This window comes from Urtica dioica, chromosome 9, assembly GCF_054948205.1.
Source record: "Urtica dioica subsp. dioica isolate 48M chromosome 9, U.dioica_male_clone48M_v1_H2, whole genome shotgun sequence".
Classification (NCBI taxonomy): Eukaryota; Viridiplantae; Streptophyta; class Magnoliopsida; order Rosales; family Urticaceae; genus Urtica; species Urtica dioica.
Genome location: NC_142764.1, coordinates 23,851,533 through 23,872,040, shown reverse-complemented (window position 1 = coordinate 23,872,040; position 20,508 = coordinate 23,851,533). Strand labels below are relative to the sequence as shown.

The 20,508-nt window shown below is 38.1% G+C and overlaps 2 protein-coding genes across 2 annotated transcripts; both read left to right on the top strand.

The window, feature by feature from the left end:
• The first annotated feature begins 5,525 nt into the window (after positions 1-5,525).
• LOC149386000 (polyphenol oxidase, chloroplastic-like) lies at positions 5,526-7,571 on the top strand. The gene has a single exon (XM_089627149.1). The coding sequence runs from the start codon at positions 5,581-5,583 to the stop codon at positions 7,375-7,377; it is 1,797 nt and encodes a 598-aa protein (XP_089483275.1). The 5' UTR covers positions 5,526-5,580; the 3' UTR covers positions 7,378-7,571.
• A 4,953-nt stretch (positions 7,572-12,524) lies between these two features.
• On the top strand, positions 12,525-14,601 carry LOC149385999 (polyphenol oxidase, chloroplastic-like). The gene has a single exon (XM_089626594.1). The coding sequence runs from the start codon at positions 12,553-12,555 to the stop codon at positions 14,428-14,430; it is 1,878 nt and encodes a 625-aa protein (XP_089482720.1). The 5' UTR covers positions 12,525-12,552; the 3' UTR covers positions 14,431-14,601.
• Positions 14,602-20,508: the final 5,907 nt, after the last annotated feature.

Below are 20,508 nucleotides of genomic sequence, written 5' to 3'. Positions count from 1 at the left end.
TGCAACGTACGTCGATGTCGTTTTTGCTCGCACGGATCCATATACATTTACTCATCAATACTGAATTTTACTTTAATTCGGCTCTTCTTCTTCATCATCGTCCTCTTCTACTTCTTCTTCCAAATCCTCTTCATCTTCTTCACGGCTTCTTGTATTGTTTCTAAATGAAAACCTAACCCAAATCTCTCTCTGAGAAGAAACCCCTCTCTTGCTCTCACTCTCTCCCTCTTCCACTGGCATTTTGTGCCGACAAACCGGACAAGTCCCGTGGATCCCAAGCCACATCTCTACGCAATCCCATGAGACTTAATTTTGAGTAAATATATTTTAATATAGTCATTTAGTTAGAAATGCCAAAACGATATTCTTAGATAATATTATCATGATGGTTTTGCTTAATTTTATAATACATATTTTATCTTTATAGTTATGATGTTTGTACACTTTTTTTTTCCTTTCCGAAATAGGGTTAAAAGTTAATGAGCTTACTTTACAAAAAGCCGAATCTCTGCTTTATGTATTGTTATTAGGGGTGTAATCGGGTTGGGTTAGTCGATTTTTTTCATGTTTTATCAACCCGAATCGTTACAACTAATATTTTAATTTTAAAATCCAAACCAACCCGATTGAAAGATAAAACCAAACCAAACCAACCCGAAAATAATCAGGTTGGTTTTGGTTGGTTATTTTGGATTATAATTCTTGACAAATGACTTTATAACTCGAATGAAAATTATATACGTATATTATATCTAGAACGTTTTGTCAAATAAAATCAAAATTTTACTTATCTTTAAAAAAAATACGTATTAGAATAAAAATTATGCATATTTTTAATTACCAAATTTTCATGTAGTCGCAAATAATAAAGTATAATACTGAGTATTTTTTATTTAATTATAATATTATTTAAAAAATAATATTTTTTTAACAATAGTACATATAAAATATTTGCAATCTTAAAAAAATTAAAGAATTAACACTGTCGGGTTGGTTTGGTTCAACTCAATCTCACGACTATAAAAAACCAAACCAACCCGAAACAAATGCGGTTTGGGTTGGTTATAACCCAAACTTCATCGGGTTTTAATGAGGCGGTTTATAAAAGAGTGCGGTTTGGTTTGGATGATCGGGTTGTTTGGTTTGGCGGTTTGGATGAACACCCCTAATTGTTATTGTTGAAAACCAATTTTTATTTAACAATTATTTATTTTTCCTATTGTTCACTAACTAAAAGACAAAATAGTGTCTTGTGAGAGAATGTGTGTGTGAGTAAGAGTCTCACATAGAACAAACACTAAAGATTTGAGCTTTTTATACATGTTTTAATTAATAATCCTTATTAAATGCTATAGAGCCTAGAAAGTGTCACTTGTCACTCTCTTGCGCGCGTTGGTTGCACAAGCAAGCGTGGCCGCAACGTCGGTGTCAGACTCCGACGTAGAGGCGTTAGTGGCGCTTTGTAGGCGCACTTAGATACTTATGCACGTAGGCGCACGACGATTCTCGCCATGACGGTTGCCTTACCAACAGTCGCATCATTTGGCACGGTGATTATTTTTTAATGTCTGTTTGAACGAACAGTTGCATCGTTTTAGAAATGAACGGTCGTTTGGCCAACGATCATGTCATTTGTGACTATAACTGTCGTTCAAACAAACAGGTACGATTGTTCGTCGTTACCATTCGCGAGCAGGTACGATTCATATATAAACCACGTTAGATTTCTAGAATTCGTCACTTGTTTTTCGAGCCTATCTCTCTCCCTCTCTGAAACACTTTTCTCCAGAAAAAAAAAACGTTTTTGCCTACGTTCGGATTTCACTGCATCTTCGTGCATTCTGAATTCAGGCCTGTCGTATCTTCCAGTATTCTTATATATATAACCTTAAGAAATTTTCGAGGTACAAGAGATATTATAAGAAAAGCGTATCTCATGGGTGATTCAAACCCAGACATCTACAGCTTCGAAGAGTTTCACAATATTTATACCATCATTTTAGTACATCAAAAATTATGACTCAATGACAAAAACGACACAAAAAAAATTCAAAACAAAGTTCAAACCTCTTAGCTGAAGAGAGTATTCCCAAAGTGGAGTGATACATTTTCCTTGTGATGTAGCTATGGTTAGTCAGGGCTATAATTTTATCAAGAAAATGATTTTAAAAATTATTGGAACGGTTTTCATTAGTCATGTATATCATTAGTCTACAATCAACACCAGAGCCGGGTCAACTAATTTGGCGCCTTGGGCGAGAGGTGAAAAAGGGCCTTTTATAATTGTATTTAAATTCATTTATATATATTAATATATTATACATTTAACCATTAAACAAAACATTAACTATGAAATTAGAAGATAACTCAATTTAATTACAAAAACAAGTTATTACAAAATAGAAAACGAGAAAATTACACAAAATCTACTTAACAAAAAATATAGCAATAATGACTAATATGTTGACAAAAATAAATTAAAAAATAGACACAAATAAAAACTAACATAAAAATAACAATAAACATAGAAAGTAAAAAAATAAACTAATAATAATTAGAGGTAAAGAATGATAAAACTTGGAAATAGCTTGCAATTTGTGAGATATTAGCTTTCTTTTTTTTATCTTTTTTGACATATTTCTTCTCTTGAACTTTTGATCAATGTATTTTTATTTTTTTTATTTTGCTATTTGGTATTATAAAATATTTTGAATTAAAACTGTATAATACCACTTTAATGTTGTAAAGAAAACGTTTGGTTTCTCGATATAATATCCATGCATTTTTTTTAACGTTTAAAAAGCTATTATTAGCTTTAAAATCAGCCCTCCTTAAAAAAACAAAAAACAAACTAACAAACTTTAAAATCAGCCCAATAATAACGCTTTATTGCTGACTTTTCTTGGTTGAGCGAGATTTTTGGGCTTTTTCTTGTTAACGGGCTTTACTCGTTGCTAGAGAAAACCTTCCGTTAACATGAGTTTCCTTAGGGGAAATGACATCAACTAATAACAATTTTGATAATTATGACCAAAATAATAGCAACTATGTTTTTTTGACATTTTTACTAGTAATTTTAGACATGAAAGTATACAGTTATCATAAAATATAGACTTACAAGTCTACAACTAATAACATTGTAGATATATGAGGCCGTTTGGTTATGTTTTCTGTTCATGTTTTCTATTTTCTGATTCTGAATTCTAGAAAACAGTTTTAGAAAAACTGTTTGGTTATAAATTCATAAAACAGATTTAGAATCATGTTTCTGTTTTCTTTGAAATTTGTTTAGAAAACAGAAAACAATGAAAAGTTGTTTTCTATTTTATATCTATACAATTGAATGGAAAACATAACCAAACAACATTTAAAATATTCTGAAATGTAATTCTAAATCTGTTTTTTAAATTTAAAAATTAGAATCAGAAAACAGAATTTAAAAACAGAAAACGAGTTTAGAAAACTAAACCAAACGGCCCCATAAGTTTACAGTTACTAGTAAAAGTGTCCAAGAACATAGTTGCTATTATTTTTGTCCAAATAATAAAAATTGCTACTAGCTGATGCCATTTACTGTTTCCTTATCAATCCTGACTTACGTTTATTTATTTATTTGGTATATAAACTAATAACAGCATAACATCAAATCTAAAAATGAGCCTTCTTTAGGAGGGGGCCTTGGGCCGTTATCCCTCTCGCCCTTCCCTTGGGCCGGACCTGGTCAACACTGAACTATGTTCCTAGAAATAACTGTTTTTTTTAATAAACGGATTTTCCATTAAAATTGGGTAAAAAACTCATCAATACAGGAGAATAACACCTTAGTACATGGAACACCAAGACCTAAGTCGAAGTGAATCTAACACTAAGATCCGGTAAAAGTACGATACGTGCATACTTCCGACAACGGGAAGAATTACAAGCACAAATAGAGCACACAAGAGGCTCGTTCAAAAACCCAAAGATTGGCGGTGGAAAAATCCAACCAACCTCGGTCCGATGGCCACGAAAAAAATGGCTCTTCAACCTGCATAAATCAAAACCTAACAGGAAATCCATTGCGGGAACGGAGACTACGGCTAATCCGGCTCCAAAACAAGTCAAAAAAACCAAAACACAACAATTAAAAGACAGGTTCACTACAATACCAGAATTAAAAACAACTGAAATAAACATAAAACAAACGCCCAAAAACTGAGAACTCATCCTCCCCCAGCGCTCTAACCTCGCCCAAGAAAACAGCCTCACTGCCGCCGACTTTGGGGGGGGGGGAAGATTCCGGGTAAAAACTCACCCACGAGGACCCGATCTTCGCCGAATAAATCCCGACTCCGAGGATGGGAACCACGCCGAGGCAAAGCCGTCGAAACCGAGGAGAGAGAACTGAGCTCCCACCAACGCCGTGGGAGGAGGACGGCGCCGGGATAAAATCTCAACCGAGGTCGCTCTCCGCCGTAGACGGGACCGGTGCCGAGAAGAGAGGCCGACGAGTGGAAATGATTTCGGATGGTTTTTTGGAAAAGGGGGCTAAAAAATGAAAACGGGAAGGAGAAGGACCACCAGCGTCGTCTCCTCCAGCGATGCCTCTCCCCCGGGCCGGAGCCACACCGGACGCCCAGATCCCAGGAGGGAGAAGAGCAGCGGCGCTGCTAGAAAGCTAGGGTTTTTTTGTTTCCTGATGGGCTTTCACGAGAGAGAGAAAAAGTTCTTTGACCGAGTCCGCAAGTTTTTTACTGTTCCTAGAAATAACTGTTAAGCACATTATGTATAAATAAGAAGAAAAGTTCGAATAAACGTGATATCAATTTGTTAACATCACTATACTAAATTGATAAGACAAAGTTCTTCGACAGTCAGGCATCGATCTCTCTATCTTAAACGGAACTAAACTCTTTCACAACCCAAATCTTTGATGACATAAATAATCAAGCAAACAAGAACCTTCACAACCATCATGCTTTTATACTTAATTATGTAAGCCACTTTTCCTGTGATATTCATTATTTAGTTGATCTTTTAATCATATATGAACTAATAATATAGTTTTCTACACAGTATTAAAAGTCCATGTATGAATATCATTCCCTCGATATATTTTGGCTAGGGATATATAGCTACCCACACACTGATAAGGCTATGAGATCTTTTTTTTTTTTGTTAATTACATGTTAGCATTATTTTAGAAAGAATAAGTGGAGTCAAATTTGGAGGCTTGTTTTGGGGGAGATATCACCGTCTTACTTTTTTTTTTTTTTTTTTTGAGGGAGTCACCGTCTTACTTTGTTGCTTAGCGATTTGGCTCCAACGCTGACTCGGCCCTTGAATCATGTTGAAAATATGCGCAGCTCTATGGTTTGAGATCAGAGAAAACAGAGTACAGTTTGATATCTAGCAGATCACATGAAAGTTAAAAACATGCCGGTGAATAATATCTTGTGGAGTTATAACACATGTTAAATATTTCCTTCTGAAAATAATTATAAAAAATAAAGATAAGAAATCAAAATCCGTGCTATATAAAGTGATCGTCATAAAACAAGCAAGACAGCACCAATAGTTTATACCATATTAAAAAAAAGCATGACTTGCTTTTCCCTCCTCACACCACCTCTCGTCACCATAACGTCTCTGAAACGAACGTCGTCAAACAGAATACCATCCTCAATCTCATGCAAAGCCAACGACTCCGACCAGGCTCCGCCAAAACTTGACCGGAGGGACGTCCTTCTCGGCTTCGGAGGCCTCTGCGGAGCCGCCGCCGCCGCCACTTCTGCGGCCTCGGCCAAGCCAATCCTCCCGCCGGACCTGTCCACGTGCGACACCCCTGACACCCTCCCGGACGGCGTCGTGGCCGAGTGCTGCCCCCCCGTCTCCCCCACCATCACCGATTACCGGCCGCGGGCCCCGCCCAGGCCCCGCGTGAGGCCCGCGGCCCACTCGGCCAGCCCGTCCTACGTGGCCAAGTACGAGGAGGCTCTCCGGCGAATGAAGGCCCTTCCCGACGAAGATCCCCGGAGCTTCACCCAGCAGGCCATGATCCACTGTGCGTACTGCAACGGCGCTTACAACCAGGTCGGATTCGGAGAACTCGACCTCCAAGTCCACAACAACTGGCTCTTCTTCCCATTCCACCGATGGTACCTCTACTTCTACGAGAGGATCCTCGGCAAGCTCATCGACGACCCGAACTTCGCGATCCCCTTCTGGAACTGGGACGCGCCGGCGGGGATGACCATGCCCACCATGTTCACAGAAAACCCTAATTCCCCGCTCTACGACGTGCTCCGGAGCGAGCTTCACCAGCCGCCGTACGTGGTGGACCTGAACTACGACTACAAGAACATAGAGAACAACGTGGCGAAGCCGAGGGAGGAGCAGATCCGGGAGAATCGCGTCACGATGTACCGGCAGATGGTGTCGTCGAATCTTCCCTCGCTGTTCTTCGGGGGAGAGTACCGCGCCGGCTCCTCGGCGGAGAACTCCCCCGGGTCGATTGAGAACACGCCCCACTCGGAAATCCACGTGCTCACCGGGTCGGAGAAGTGCGAGCATGGGGAGAACATGGGCGACTTCTACTCGGCGGGGAGGGACCCGATCTTCTACTCCCACCACAGCAACGTCGACCGCATGTGGAACATCTGGAAGGAGGACATCCCCAGTAGGAAAGGGAGTAATAAGCGCAGGGACATCCGTGACCCGGACTGGCTCGACACTGCGTTCCTGTTCTACGACGAGAACGCCCGGCTCGTCCGCGTCAAGGTCCGCGACTGCCTCGACACGCGGAAGCTCGGCTACGTCTACGACCCCGTCCCCATCCCCTGGCTCTCGAGCCGGCCCACGTCGAAGCGGGGAAAGGGAGGGAAGGGCAAGAAGAAGAAGAACTTCAAGAAGGGTTTCGCGTCTCTCGTCGTCGGAGAAGCCGTGGCTGCGGAAGCGGAAGCGGGGAAGAGGATCTCTCTATCGGACTTTCCGATAACTCTTCGCGACTCGGTGGTGTCGGTGGAGGTTCCCCGGCCGAAATCCGGGAGGTCGGCGTCGGAGAAGGACGAGGAAGAGGAGGTGCTGGTGGTGGAGGGGATTGACTTTGACCGACAGGTGGCGGTGAAGTTCGACGTGTACGTGGACGACGAGGAGGAGGGGACGGTGGCCACGGCGCCGGACAAGTCGGAGTACGCCGGCTCATTCGGAAACGTGCCACACAAGATCAAGAGGAACGCCTCCGGTGGGGCCCAGAAGGTGGCGCTGAAGCTCGGGATATCGGAGCTTCTCGAGGACGTTGGCGCCGAGGACGATGACTCTGTCATTGTCACTCTGGTCCCGCGGACTAGAGACCCCATCTCCATCGACGGAATCAAGATCGTACTCTTGTCTTCCTAAATAAATATATTGAGATGTTATTAATGGTGTGGTGAACTGGTGACGATGTATGAATAAGAAACGGTGGATTGAGTATGTTTGGCTTTGGACAATAAAGCTTTGTACGAGGATCACACGTGCTTGTTCGTTCATATCTTATCTTATCCTATTACCCAAAATAAAAACTTTTTCATGGACAAAAGCTCTTAGCTGAAGTGACAGTATATTAATTGTGATGTAGCTATCGTTGGTCAGGGCTACAATTTTATCAAGTAAATGATTTTAAAAATTATGGGGACGGATTCCATTAGTTATGTATATCATTAGTCTACAGTCAGTCAACACTGAACTGATAAGTTTCTAAAAATAACTACTAAACACTATTCTAATCTATCATGAGCCATACTAGCACATTATATGACGTTCACTTGATTTCCCATAAACGAAGACATTATTTTATCATCACTATTAATTCATTTATCATCGACTAATAAACTAATAGTCTATTTATTGTAGTGGTACTCTACTCATATATTTAAACGAGCCTAATTGTTTGACGAAATTACACTTCTTAGCTTGAATCTTATTAAAATGGGTTATTAAGTTATATACCCACACGGATATAGTGGATTGAGATATAGCCCACCTTTGATTAATTTCTTGTAAATAGCCAAGTAAACTTATTAACAGATTAATAAAAGCCTTATTTAACACAACCAAACATATATTTTAGGTAGTTAATAGGCTGTCACGTATGCAAGTTGGCTATTTACAAAGTATTTACCAAAGGTTGACTAATTTACAATTCTTATAATTTAGGTGGCTTACGTAGCCAATTTTTTGTATTAAAATAAATCAACAATTGCATTTGTTATGAGAATTCAAACAATTACACAAACCCCATAGTCTTTCTATAGAACTAAGTAGGTGGATGAGAGAACGGGTTAAACACATTCGATTGTCACCTTCGGTGTCTAAACAGATCTAGAGATTCGCTACCTAATTAACTAAGCCAAGCAATGATATTAACCACCCAAATTCTCTTGAACACCACAAAACAAACCACATTTGAGTAAAACCTAGAATAATTTACTAACCAATTCAATTCACCCAACTACATCATACCCCGCCTATGTGTTTAGCTACTCATGACTACGATTAAGCAAAACAATATTGAAATGAGCAACGTAAACACACAAGGAAAGACATAGTCATTCAACAATCAATATTCAAAACCAATTTAACAAGGAATCCAAACTCTCAATCAAGATTAACAATAGTTATATTTTATTAACTACATAAGATTCAAACTAAAATGGAAAAGAAAAATAAACTAGAGTTCAAGCACAAGTAATAAAAAAGAGGTAGAGATAGAGGGGTAAAACTATGGAAAAGGTGGTGGTGAGGAATAGGTTGGAGATGCTTGTCAATTACTTCTTCTTCTTCTTCTTCTTCTTCTTCTTCTTCTTCTTCTTCTTCTTCTTCTTCTTCTTCTTCTTCTCATTGACCTTTTTTCTGAAAAGCCCCACTTTGCTTTCTACAATTTTGCACATGAGGGGTTATTTCTTGGTTTCGTCCAGTCATTAATAACGTAATTATTTTTAGGTAATAGTATATAGAAACAACGCTTGTAAGGAGTCCTATTGAAACCAAGAAATATAGGCCTGCCTGTCACCCACACCAGAATAAATGAAGTTTTCCGAAAAAACCTGCTAGTGGAGGAAGACCTCCTAAGGCTCTCCAAACACTTCAAAATCCAGTCTCATAAAAAATGAGCATAAACTCAAAATACATGTGAGTTTGTGGAGCTTTTTAGACCCTTGAATTTGATCCAAGGGTAAAAAACACATCAAAAGGTGGGCAAAACGAGACTAGGTCTGCGGAGTGGCGCGTCGCACCGGTGTAAATTTTTTGAAGGCGCGACGTGCCATAAAACAGGTGCCCCGTACCAATGTAAAAAAATCTTGACAATGTCTCGTGTTTGGAGCAACGCGATCGACGCGTGAGACTTTGACTTTTTTTGCGCCTCCGTGCTCCAAAATTGCTTTTCAGACTTTCAGTGAATTCCAAAACATCCCCGTTTAGCTCCCGAATATCTCCTTTTTCTCGATGAAGCTCCAAAAGCTCTTTTTTTTACTAAAAAAACTCTGAAAAATCACTAAAAACTACAAAATAACATCAAAAGCTTCAAGAACAAGTCTCGGTTGCATTGATAATTGTGAATGAATCGTACTTATCACACCACGGCCTTGACGATCTTTGTCTTAATCTACGTCGATGATATCATTGTTGTTGGTAGCTCATCATCGGAGATCGATCGGCCCTCACTCCTTCACCAACAATTCGCTCTCAAGGATCTTGGTCCTCTTCATTACTTCCTTGGCATTGAAGTATCTCTAACAAGAAGTGGTCTTTATCTCAGCCAATCTGCTTACATTCGCGACCTTCTCAAGCGTGCGGGTATGGATGGTGCAACACCTTCTCCAACACTGATGGTCTCGAGTCTCTGCTTGTCTGCTCATGATGGTGACCCCATTGAGGAGAGCACTAAATACCGCAGTCTTGTTGGTGCCTTACAATACGCCACCATCACTCGTCGAAGATCTCCTACAACGTGAACAAGTTGAACCAATTCATGCATTGCCCCTAAGATCAACACTAGAATGCTCTCAAGCATGATCTACGCTACTTGAAAGGAATGGTTAGCTATGGTCTTCACATAACTCCCTTGATCTCACTTAACCTTATTGGCTTTTTAGATGCCGATTGAGCTTCAGATATAGACACAGGAAATCAACTTCCGGGTTGTGCAAATATCTTGGTGGAAATCTGGTCGCGTGGTCTTCAAAAAAACAATCCACCGTGTCAAGATCATCGATGAAATCATAGTACAGAAGCTTGGCTTCAGCTACTGCATAAATTCTATGGTTTCAATCGCTGCTACATGAGCTTAAAGTAAAGCAAACACAGACGCCGACCATCTGGTTCGACAATCTCAGAACGGTCTCGCTTTCGGCCGACCCAATACTACACGCCAGAACAAAACATATAGAGCTTGATCTCTATTTTGTTAGAGAACAAATTGAGAATGAAGGCCCTATGTGTTAATCATGTCCCAACCACTGATCAAACTGCTGGTATATTAACAAATGGAGCCTTCTTTGACAAACTCATAAACAAGTTGAAGGTTATGCTAATAGGTGCGTTGGAATTGAAGGGGAATATCAACAAAAACGAGTAAACTGTGAAGTCGTTTTATCAATAGCAATTCTCTTGCCTATTTTGCACATGACCACTGCCAAGTACCATGCAGAGACTCACCCAGTACACAGCTACAGGCAGGGTAACTGTAATTGGTGCAAAATATTTGGCATGGATCAGCACCAACAGGAATATTAATTTTTTTTTTTAAAACAGCCTTTAATTCATTGGTTTTTCTTTATGTAAAAATAATTGCCTATTGTCCTTGTATAAAGCCTACAGCTATTGTGAATCAATTAATATATTACTCTTTTATTGCCTTGATTCTCTGCATCGTTTCTTTTTACTTTATGATAAATAAATAAAAAATTTGGACATGATAAATGTATATAAAAAATAAAAGTGGAATAAACAAAGAATAAAGAAAGAGAAACAATCAAAGAGGGAAACGAAGGAAAACAAGAATACCGTTTTAATTATTAGTCACGTTTCCAACACATGCCCTCTAATGGATGACAATTTTTCCTGGCATATTCATGTACCCATGAGATCTTAGACATTATAAGTAGATGTTACCCGAATAAATGAATAATGAATGGAATACAAATATTACTCCTTAAAAATAATATGTGTATAAGTAGAGTATGATTTTCAACTGTCTTACTTATACGCTATCTGTTTAAAATTATTATTATGAATTCTAAGTAAATTTTGGCGTATGTTTTTATTAATTTAAGTATTTTTTAAGATTTGTTTATTTAATTTGTTCTTAAAATATACAATATTAAATAAGTAAAAATACCCTAAGTTTGTAGACCCTATCTCTACCCATTTTCATCTCTACAAGTGATGGTTATTTGTTTTTTCTTTTCTATTTTGAATTTCTTAAATTATTTACCGCTATTCCAAATTCATCTAAGATTTCGAAACTACCATTGGCATCTTTTTCGCCAGCAAAATAATTGCTTGAACAAATGGAAATTATTTTATTGACTATTCTTAGTCTTATCATCCGGCCCACCAACCAATAAACAAAGAGACCAATCATCTCTTTTATTCTACGAGCTGCTACGAATCTACCAGTCAAATGAACGCGTACAATAATATATATATATATATATATATGACGGTTCAAAGAAAGCATTAGATCTCAGAGATTCTGTACGTAAAAATTAGTTAGCATCATGTGGGAATGAAACATTCCTTAAATAGTAGTTAGCATTAATAATTTCATAAATATATATGTTTCATTTAGACGAGTATGATGTATGCGTAGCACAAAAAGACACCATTTGTGAAAGAATATTCACAACGTCTTTAATAAACTATTGGCGGTTAGTTATAAACCACGAGTGTTAGTCTTGTGTTGTCCTACTGGAAAATAAAGTAATTCATTGGTTTACTATAATTTACTTACAATGACAAGCCATGTTATGCGTGAGTTATTAAGAACATTGGTTTACGTTTCTCATACCTTTGGAATAATTAGCATATTGACATCGTTACTGTGAGAACGTGATTTTCTACGTTGTCTTGATAGTTGGTGCGAATTATATTACCAGCTCTTTCGTCGCTGCAATCTTTTTTTCTTTTCTAGAAACTGCGGGTCTTCAACTGTGTATCTCTTTAGAAAGATTACTGTCTCGAATTTAGAAAAATGAACAAAACGTGGTATACATAAATCTTAGCGGTGTCCACCGGTGTTAACAGGCGAACAAGAAAGTCGCACGACACACCCAAAAAAAAAATTTGACAAAAAATGTTTTGAATATTTATTCTTAATATTTTTTTTCCGAATAAGTTCCATCGTGGTAGGGTATTAAATAGAAAACCCTATTGATCAAATACTAAGGTCACTTACGAAGCTAATCACGTGGTCTTCTACCTTTGCAGAAGCGAATCTTTTGAAGTTTCAACACATGTAAAATATTTTCAAATGATACTAGATGGAAATAAATATATGCCAAAAAAATAAAATATCCCGTCTATAAAACGATGGTCTTAAAACAAGTAATACAGCACACCAATATTTCATACCATATTGCAAATCTTTATCTTAAAAAAATCAAAATGATATCCTTTTCCCTCCTCTCACCCCCTCTCGTAACAATAACTTCTCTCAAACCATCGAAGAGAACACCATCCTCAATCTCATGCAAAGCCAACGACTCCGACCACCCAACTCCCCTGAAACTCGACCGGAGAGACGTCCTTCTCGGCCTCTGTGGAGCCGCCGCCGCCACCACTGTTTCCTCAGACCACCCATTCGCCGCCGCCAATCCAATCCTCCCGCCGGACCTTTCCAAGTGCGACACCCCCGACGGCCTCCCGGCCGGAGTCAAGGCCGAGTGTTGCCCCCCTTTCACCCCCACCATCGTCGATTACCGCCCGCGGGCCCCGCCGAGACTCCGCGTCAGGCCCGCGGCCCACTCGGCCGACCCATCCTACGTGGCCAAGTACGAGGAGGCTCTCCGGCGAATGAAGGCCCTTCCCGACGACGACCCCCGGAGCTTCATCCAGCAGGCCATGGTCCACTGCGCGTACTGCAACGGCGCTTACAACCAGGTCGGCTTCGGAGACCTCGACCTCCAAGTCCACAACAACTGGCTCTTCTTCCCATTCCACCGATGGTACCTCTACTTCTACGAGAGGATCCTCGGCAAGCTCATCGACGACCCGAACTTCGCGATACCCTTCTGGAACTGGGACGCTCCGGCGGGGATGACCATGCCCGCCATGTTCACTAACCCTAGGTCATCCTTGTACGACGAGTTCCGGAGCAAGCTTCACCAGCCGCCGTACGTGGTGGACTTGGATTACGACTACCGGAACCGGAACAGCCCCGAGAACGCTGCGAAGCCGGACAGGGATCAGATCCGGGAGAATCTCGGGACCATGTACCGGCAGATGGTGTCGTCGTCGAAGCTTCCCTCGCTGTTCTTCGGGGCGGATTACCGCGAGGGCGACCCCGTGGAGAACTCCCCCGGGGCCATCGAGAACACGCCGCACACTCAGATCCACGTGCTCACGGGGTCGGAGAGGAGTGCGGCCACCCCGAACGGGGAGAACATGGGGAACTTCTACTCCGCGGGGCGGGACCCGATATTCTACGCCCACCACGGAAACGTCGACCGCATGTGGAACCTCTGGAAGGAGAACGTCCCGGGGAAAAAGAGGCGGGACATTTCCGATCCCGACTGGCTCGACGCCGCGTTCCTGTTCTACGACGAAAACGCCCGGCTCGTGAGGGTCAAGGTGCGCGACTGCCTCGACACGCGGAAGCTCGGCTACGTCTACGACCCCGTCCCCATCCCCTGGCTCTCGAGCCGGCCCACGTCGAAGCGGGGAAAGGGAGGGAAGGGCAAGAAGAAGAAGAACTTCAAGAAGGGTTTCGCGTCTCTCGTCGTCGGAGAAGCCGTGGCTGCGGAAGCGGAAGCGGGGAAGAGGATCTCTCTATCGGACTTTCCGATAACTCTTCGCGACTCGGTGGTGTCGGTGGAGGTTCCCCGGCCGAAATCCGGGAGGTCGGCGTCGGAGAAGGACGAGGAAGAGGAGGTGCTGGTGGTGGAGGGGATTGACTTTGACCGACAGGTGGCGGTGAAGTTCGACGTGTACGTGGACGACGAGGAGGAAGGGACGGTGGCCACGGCGCCGGACAAGTCGGAGTACGCCGGCTCATTTGGAAACGTGCCACACGAGATCAAGAGGAACGCCTCCGGTGGGCCCCAGAAGGTGGCGCTGAAGCTCGGGATATCGGAGCTTCTCGAGGACGTTGGCGCCGAGGACGATGACTCTGTCATTGTCACTTTGGTCCCGCGGACCAGAGACCCCATCTCCATCGACGGAATCAAGATCGTACTCTTGTCATCCTAAATAAAATATATTGAGATGTTATTAATGGTGTGGTGAACTGGTGATGATGTATGAATAAGAAACGGTAGATTGAGTTTGTTTGGACGATAAAGCGTTGTACGAGGACCGTACGTGCTCGCTCGTTCATATCTTATCTTATCCTATTACCCAAAATAAAAGGAATTCGTAGCATGATATATATTTCACTCGAGCAACAAAAAATAAAAATTAAAAATCATATATATTTCAACAAAAAACAAAAATAAATAAATAAAAGGACAAAAGTTCTTTCTTAGCTAAAGTATATACAGTGGTTTATGAGAGAGTATTCCCACAGTGGAATGATACATTTTCATTGTGAAGTAGCTATCGATAGTCAGGGCTACAGTTATTTTTATCAAGAAATTTATAAAAAAATAAAATAAAAAAAACTAATGGGGACTGTTTTTATTAGTTATGTATATCATCAGTCTACAGTTAAAACTGAACTAAGTTTCTAAAAATAACTTTTAATAAACACTATTATCTAATTCTAATCTATCATGAGCCCTCTACTAGTGACTGACACATTATATGACGTTCATTTAATTTCCCATAAACGAGAACATTATTTTATAATTTCTATTTTTATTTATTTTAATGTATTTTTTAATATTTGTGCAAATCTCTTCTGCATTGTTATAGTTTTTAATATTTGCTTTTATATATAAAAATTGTGTTTCTATGAATCATAATGTGGTGGTTATCATAATTTATAATTTACTGGATGATAATATATGTCAATTATCTTTTTTCTTTCCTTTTTAGCAACAAAGCAAATCCATTCAGTAAAAAAATAGCTACGACTGAGCAACGGTACAGAGAGATTAGACTTCCACAAAATGCTTGAGATTACTAAACCAATTAGACCAACTTCGTCGAAACTTAGGCGAATGACTAGACGTCTAAACCTACTCAACATATGCTAAGGCATCTATCTATCTCGATATTATAGATAAACTCCTATTCTTAACTCTTAACAAATAAACATTATGACATGAATAGTCGAGCAACAACCAACCAAAAAATGGTTCGGATCCTCCGTAACCGTCGTGTTTATTGTACTTATCTATATAAGCCTTCTCATGGGATATATATTCAGTCGTTTAATTATGAGATTTGTTAATAACTAGCCTAACTATAGAGGGGATATTAAAATAATAGCCAATCTATTAGTTTATTAAGCTAAATAGCCAATATTAGACCGAGTACCAAAAATGCCCTTTTCTCTCTAAATTCAGCTTCTCCATCAAAGATGACAGCCTCCATTTTTTCTCTGCCCAATCTCGCTGGAGTTCATGAGAGATCTGTGACAGTGACGACGGGATAACCTACGACCGGGAAAGCATCGAGAAGTGGCTATTCTCCGGCACGAACCACACTCTCCGCCGCCTGATCCAAGCCTCGTGCACCGTCGATAATTAGGGCTTTACAAAACTGTATCGATTCCTGCGAGGTTGTGTGTTTTTCTGTTTCTTCTTTGTTGCATGACGAACAGTTCGGAGCTATTTTACAATCGAATGACTCAAATCGGTCGGAGCAATATCGATCTCGACCTCGACACTATAATAAAATTTGTTGGTTAATATCGGTCGGAGCAATATCGGTCGGAGCAATAAGATTTATGTATAATAGCTATTTTACTATCAGTGTTATCATAAATTTGTTGGTTAATATAATAAAATTTTTATTTACTACTTGATGGTTAGTTAATTTATTGTGGTTATTACTCATATACGCTTCAGATCTCCGGCAATCATGAGCGGCTCGACACGCTCGCATCGGTGCCTCACTCGGAATCCGACGCCGAGGTCGAGGAAGAAGCCGATGGTCATTCTTGTTATGGTTAATAAGATTTACTATTGTTCTTGTTACGGTAAATAAGATTTACTATTGTTCTTGTTACGGTAACTAAGATTTACTTTTGTTCTTGTTACGGTAAATAAGATTTACTTTTGTTCTTGTTACGGTAAATAAGATTTACTTTTCTTCTTGTTACGGTAAATAAGATTTATTGTTGTTCTTGTTACGGTAAATAAGATTTACTATTTTCTTGTTACGGTAAATAAGATTTACTATTGTTCTTGTTACGACAACTAAAATTTACTGTAGTTTTTGTTATTGTTAATTAGATTTACTAATTTATTTGTTATGGATAATATTATTTACTGTGATAGTTAATAATATTAACCTAAGGGTATTATTGGAATATTGGAATGTTGTCATGACAAATTGGCTATTTTCTTAAATATGTTAATAGTTGGGCTATAATTTTAAAGTAGGGGTGTTATTTTGGCTAGTTCTTTAGCCGTCCCTTTAATTATTTATGAACTAATAATCTAGTTCTCTACAGAGCATCAAAGGTTTATTTATGGACGATATCATTTCCTTCAAATTTATCTATGGATGATTAAACTTTGTGTCCTATCAACTATATATACGTTTTTTTTACTCTATAAAGCGAGAATCAGCACCTATAGTTTTGTTTCGTTTTGCCTTGTCTTGTAATATATTTGATTTTTCATAATAATGGAGTCCAACTTGGAGGCTGGTACTGGGGAGGTCACCAGTTTAATTTGTTGCTTTGCGATTTGGCTCCAACGTTGACTCAGACCTTTAATCATATTAATTATATACCCAACTTGGTGCAGGGAAAGGAGCGCACAGTTTGATTTCACGGAAAATTCTTAAGAATATACCCAAAAAAAAAAAAAAAAATCATGGAAAATTATTTCACGGAAAATATTACATAATACACTAAAAAACGCATGCATATGCTTTTTCCTTTCTTTTTTTTTTATATGGCCAAACATTCTCAGGTCAACTACATGATGTATTTATTACGATATATGTATGTGTATATATATATATATATTATATGTGTGTGTGTGTTGTGTGTGTGTGTGGGGGGGGGGGGGGGGGGGGGGGGGGTGGGGGTGTGTAAATTATATGGGCAATACTCCAGATTAATTAATACGTTAACTGCATTATTTTTTTTTATTATTTACGTGAGCAATGGAGTTAAATTGTAGATACAAATTATTTTACTTGCCCGAAAAAAAAGGGCTGGCTTTCGTTTTAGTTTATGTGGATTCAATTTTGATTTAAAGTTTATATACTGAGAATACCAAAATATATTTGTATTGAAAACTTAGGGAAAACAAAAACAAAAAAAACAAAAAAGGAAAACTACTTTCTCAAAATACAAACGTCACTATTACCAATATTTTTACTTTGAAATTCTATAACTTAGCAATAAACAAAAAAGGAAAACTACCTTCTCAAAAAAAAAAAAAAAAAAAAAAAAAAAAAAAAAACCTACCGAAATAATATATTTAGTGTAAAAAGTCAAAAATAGTGGCTTTGTTAAATTTTATAATAAAGAATGTGAAATTCTTTTTTATCATAAATGAAATTGTAGAAAATTAATGAAGTTAAATAGAGCCCAATAAATAAATTATATAAAAAAATCGGTAACATCAACAAAAATTATTATTTATAGCTTGAAAAATAATATTTTTGCGATAAAAAAATAAATAAATATGCTATCACATGTAATCCCTAATTTTCTATGCAAAAAACAATGATATCCTTTTTAAAAGGAGACAATTTCAAAACCATTTGCTATTTACCTAAAATTAATGTCTGAAAATGGCTGTTTACTTAAGATTTACAAAACGTTTGCGATTTAGCAATGTCAAACATTTAAATTAGCTATTTTTCTAATGCACCCATTAAATTTTTTGGACAAAATCCATTAACTCATTCTAATTCTAAAACTGAGTTTTTCAATAAACATAGTTGTTTATTGATATGTTTAACAATAAACACAGCAGTTTATTGATATGTTTAACAATAAACACATTTATTTATTGAGAAGCTTGTCAATAAATAGTTTTTAAAAATATAAAATTAGGATTATTCCTAAACTATGACCTCCTCGATACTTTAGGACAAAAATCCAATAAGCCAAAATTAATCTAAAAGTATGACTTCCATATATGTGTTGGTACAAAAATACCCTTAATAAAATATCATTTTTTATTTAATTTTGTCATTCATTTAATAGTCAAAAAAAGCAAAGTTAGAGATCATTTTTCGTTTGGTATGTGAAGTTTAAAATTAAAAAAAAAACTTGGAAAATTTGAAAAAAAAATCGTTTGAAGATTTATTGAGATTTTGTCTTTTTATTGACATGAATGTCTATAAATCTTCAAACGATTTTGGAAAATTCTTTGAAGACTTATTGACATCGTTGTCAATAAATTTTATGCATGTCAATAAATATTCAACAGACTAAATTCTTTGAAGATCTGTTGACATCCATAAATTTTACTAACATCGATGTCAATAAATCTTCAAAGAATTTCCCAGAATCGTTTGAAGATTTATTGACATCAATGTAATAAATCTTCAAACGAATTTTCAGATTCTTAAAACCGTTTTTTTTTTCAGATTTCTAAAATTATTAGGCATACACGAGGCTAAGGAAGGAGTGGAATCGTGAAACACTTTGATATGGATATAAATTGCTCTCTCTCTCTCTCTCTCTCTCTCTCTCTCTCTCTCTCTCTCTCTCTTCGCCTCCACGTCAATTCTTCTACTTCTTCGTCATGATTTCTTATTCTTCTCCACCCAAAATGACAAAGAAACGCCAAGACCCAAACCTAAACCTTAAAGTCAAAGTCATGACAAATAAACCTAAACCATCGTCGGTAAATGGAGAGAGGCTCGAAACGAGATTGATTTCGGATGTGTAGTTATTGATTTTCGTTTGATTTGCTTGAATTATTTTTCCTAGATTTTTCAAATTTCCAAAAAAAAAAAATCGTAATATCAACAATGTCAATAAATCAGGTAAATTACTGACGATCATGTAAATAAACTAGACAGATGGAATATAAAAGAAAAATGATATTTTATTAAGGGTACTTTTGTACCAACAAATATAAGGAGGTCATACTTTTTTTTTTATTAATTTTGACATATTGGATTTTGATCCAAAAGTATTGAGAAAGTCATAGTTTTAGAATAATCCCTAAAAAAATTATTTTCAAGAACATCGGAGGGTTGTGCTACCTCTTTAAGTTTTGCAAAGGCCCAAAAGTTGCCTGGTGGTTTATTTGTGCGAAAGCCCGAAAGAGGCTCATAATTTTATGTTATATAATAAGGGAAATTTGGGAAAATAGGTGTTGAAAAATGTAAAATTGGTTTTCTAAGGGATAAATGTAATTAATAAAGAAACTATGATTACTATAACCTTCAATCTCCTAACTATATAAATAAATAAAAAGTATATTTTAAAAGAAGAAAAAAAAAACATGTAATAAAGTTCACATATACTCGAACTAGTAAGAACATTACTAAAAAAAAATTACACACATACTCCATTAAAAATCATTTAAAAAAAAGTTATGTAATGTTCAATCTTTAATATTAATGAAAAAAAAATGTTAGCAACGAAGCTTTTCTCCGGTGAGCAACGAAGTCTCTTCAGTTCCGATGCGGTGGTTATTTCCAGTGAGCAATGAGGCTTGTTGGAGATGATGATGTGGCGGCGGTGGTTGAACGGAGGCTTTTCGGAGAAGAAGGGTCAGACAGCTCTCTGCGGTCTCACTCACCCTGCGGTGTGCTGCGATGACAAGGCACACCGCTGCTCACCGTAGGCGTCAATACCACCGCAGGGCTCACATTTATTTATTGACAAGTTTGTCAATAAATAGTTTTTTAGAATAGAAAATTATTTTCTTGAATTACCCAAGAAATTACCACGTTTCTAAAAAAATATAGAAATATATTGATGCTCTTTGTCTAATTTATTATGATTGATCAGTATTCTTTATCTGACAAATTCAAGAATCAAAGTTGTCCGAAAGAATTGTCAAAGCAAGTCAACCTCGCCGTCTCTGTAGATAATAAATGTCCCAAGTAATTCAGGCTATTTTATATATAAAAAGCAAAATGTTGTCTAAGCTCGTTTCTGGATTGGCAATATAGTCATAAAAGAATCACAAGTGTCGGTTTTTAATTTAAATACATTTGAATTGAACTTTTAATATT

Bases quoted from the DNA above. Each gene is read 5' to 3' on its own strand.
- LOC149386000 (XM_089627149.1), top strand. From the start codon at position 5,581: ATGACTTGCTTTTCCCTCCTCACACCACCTCTCGTCACCATAACGTCT.
- LOC149385999 (XM_089626594.1), top strand. From the start codon at position 12,553: ATGGTCTTAAAACAAGTAATACAGCACACCAATATTTCATACCATATT.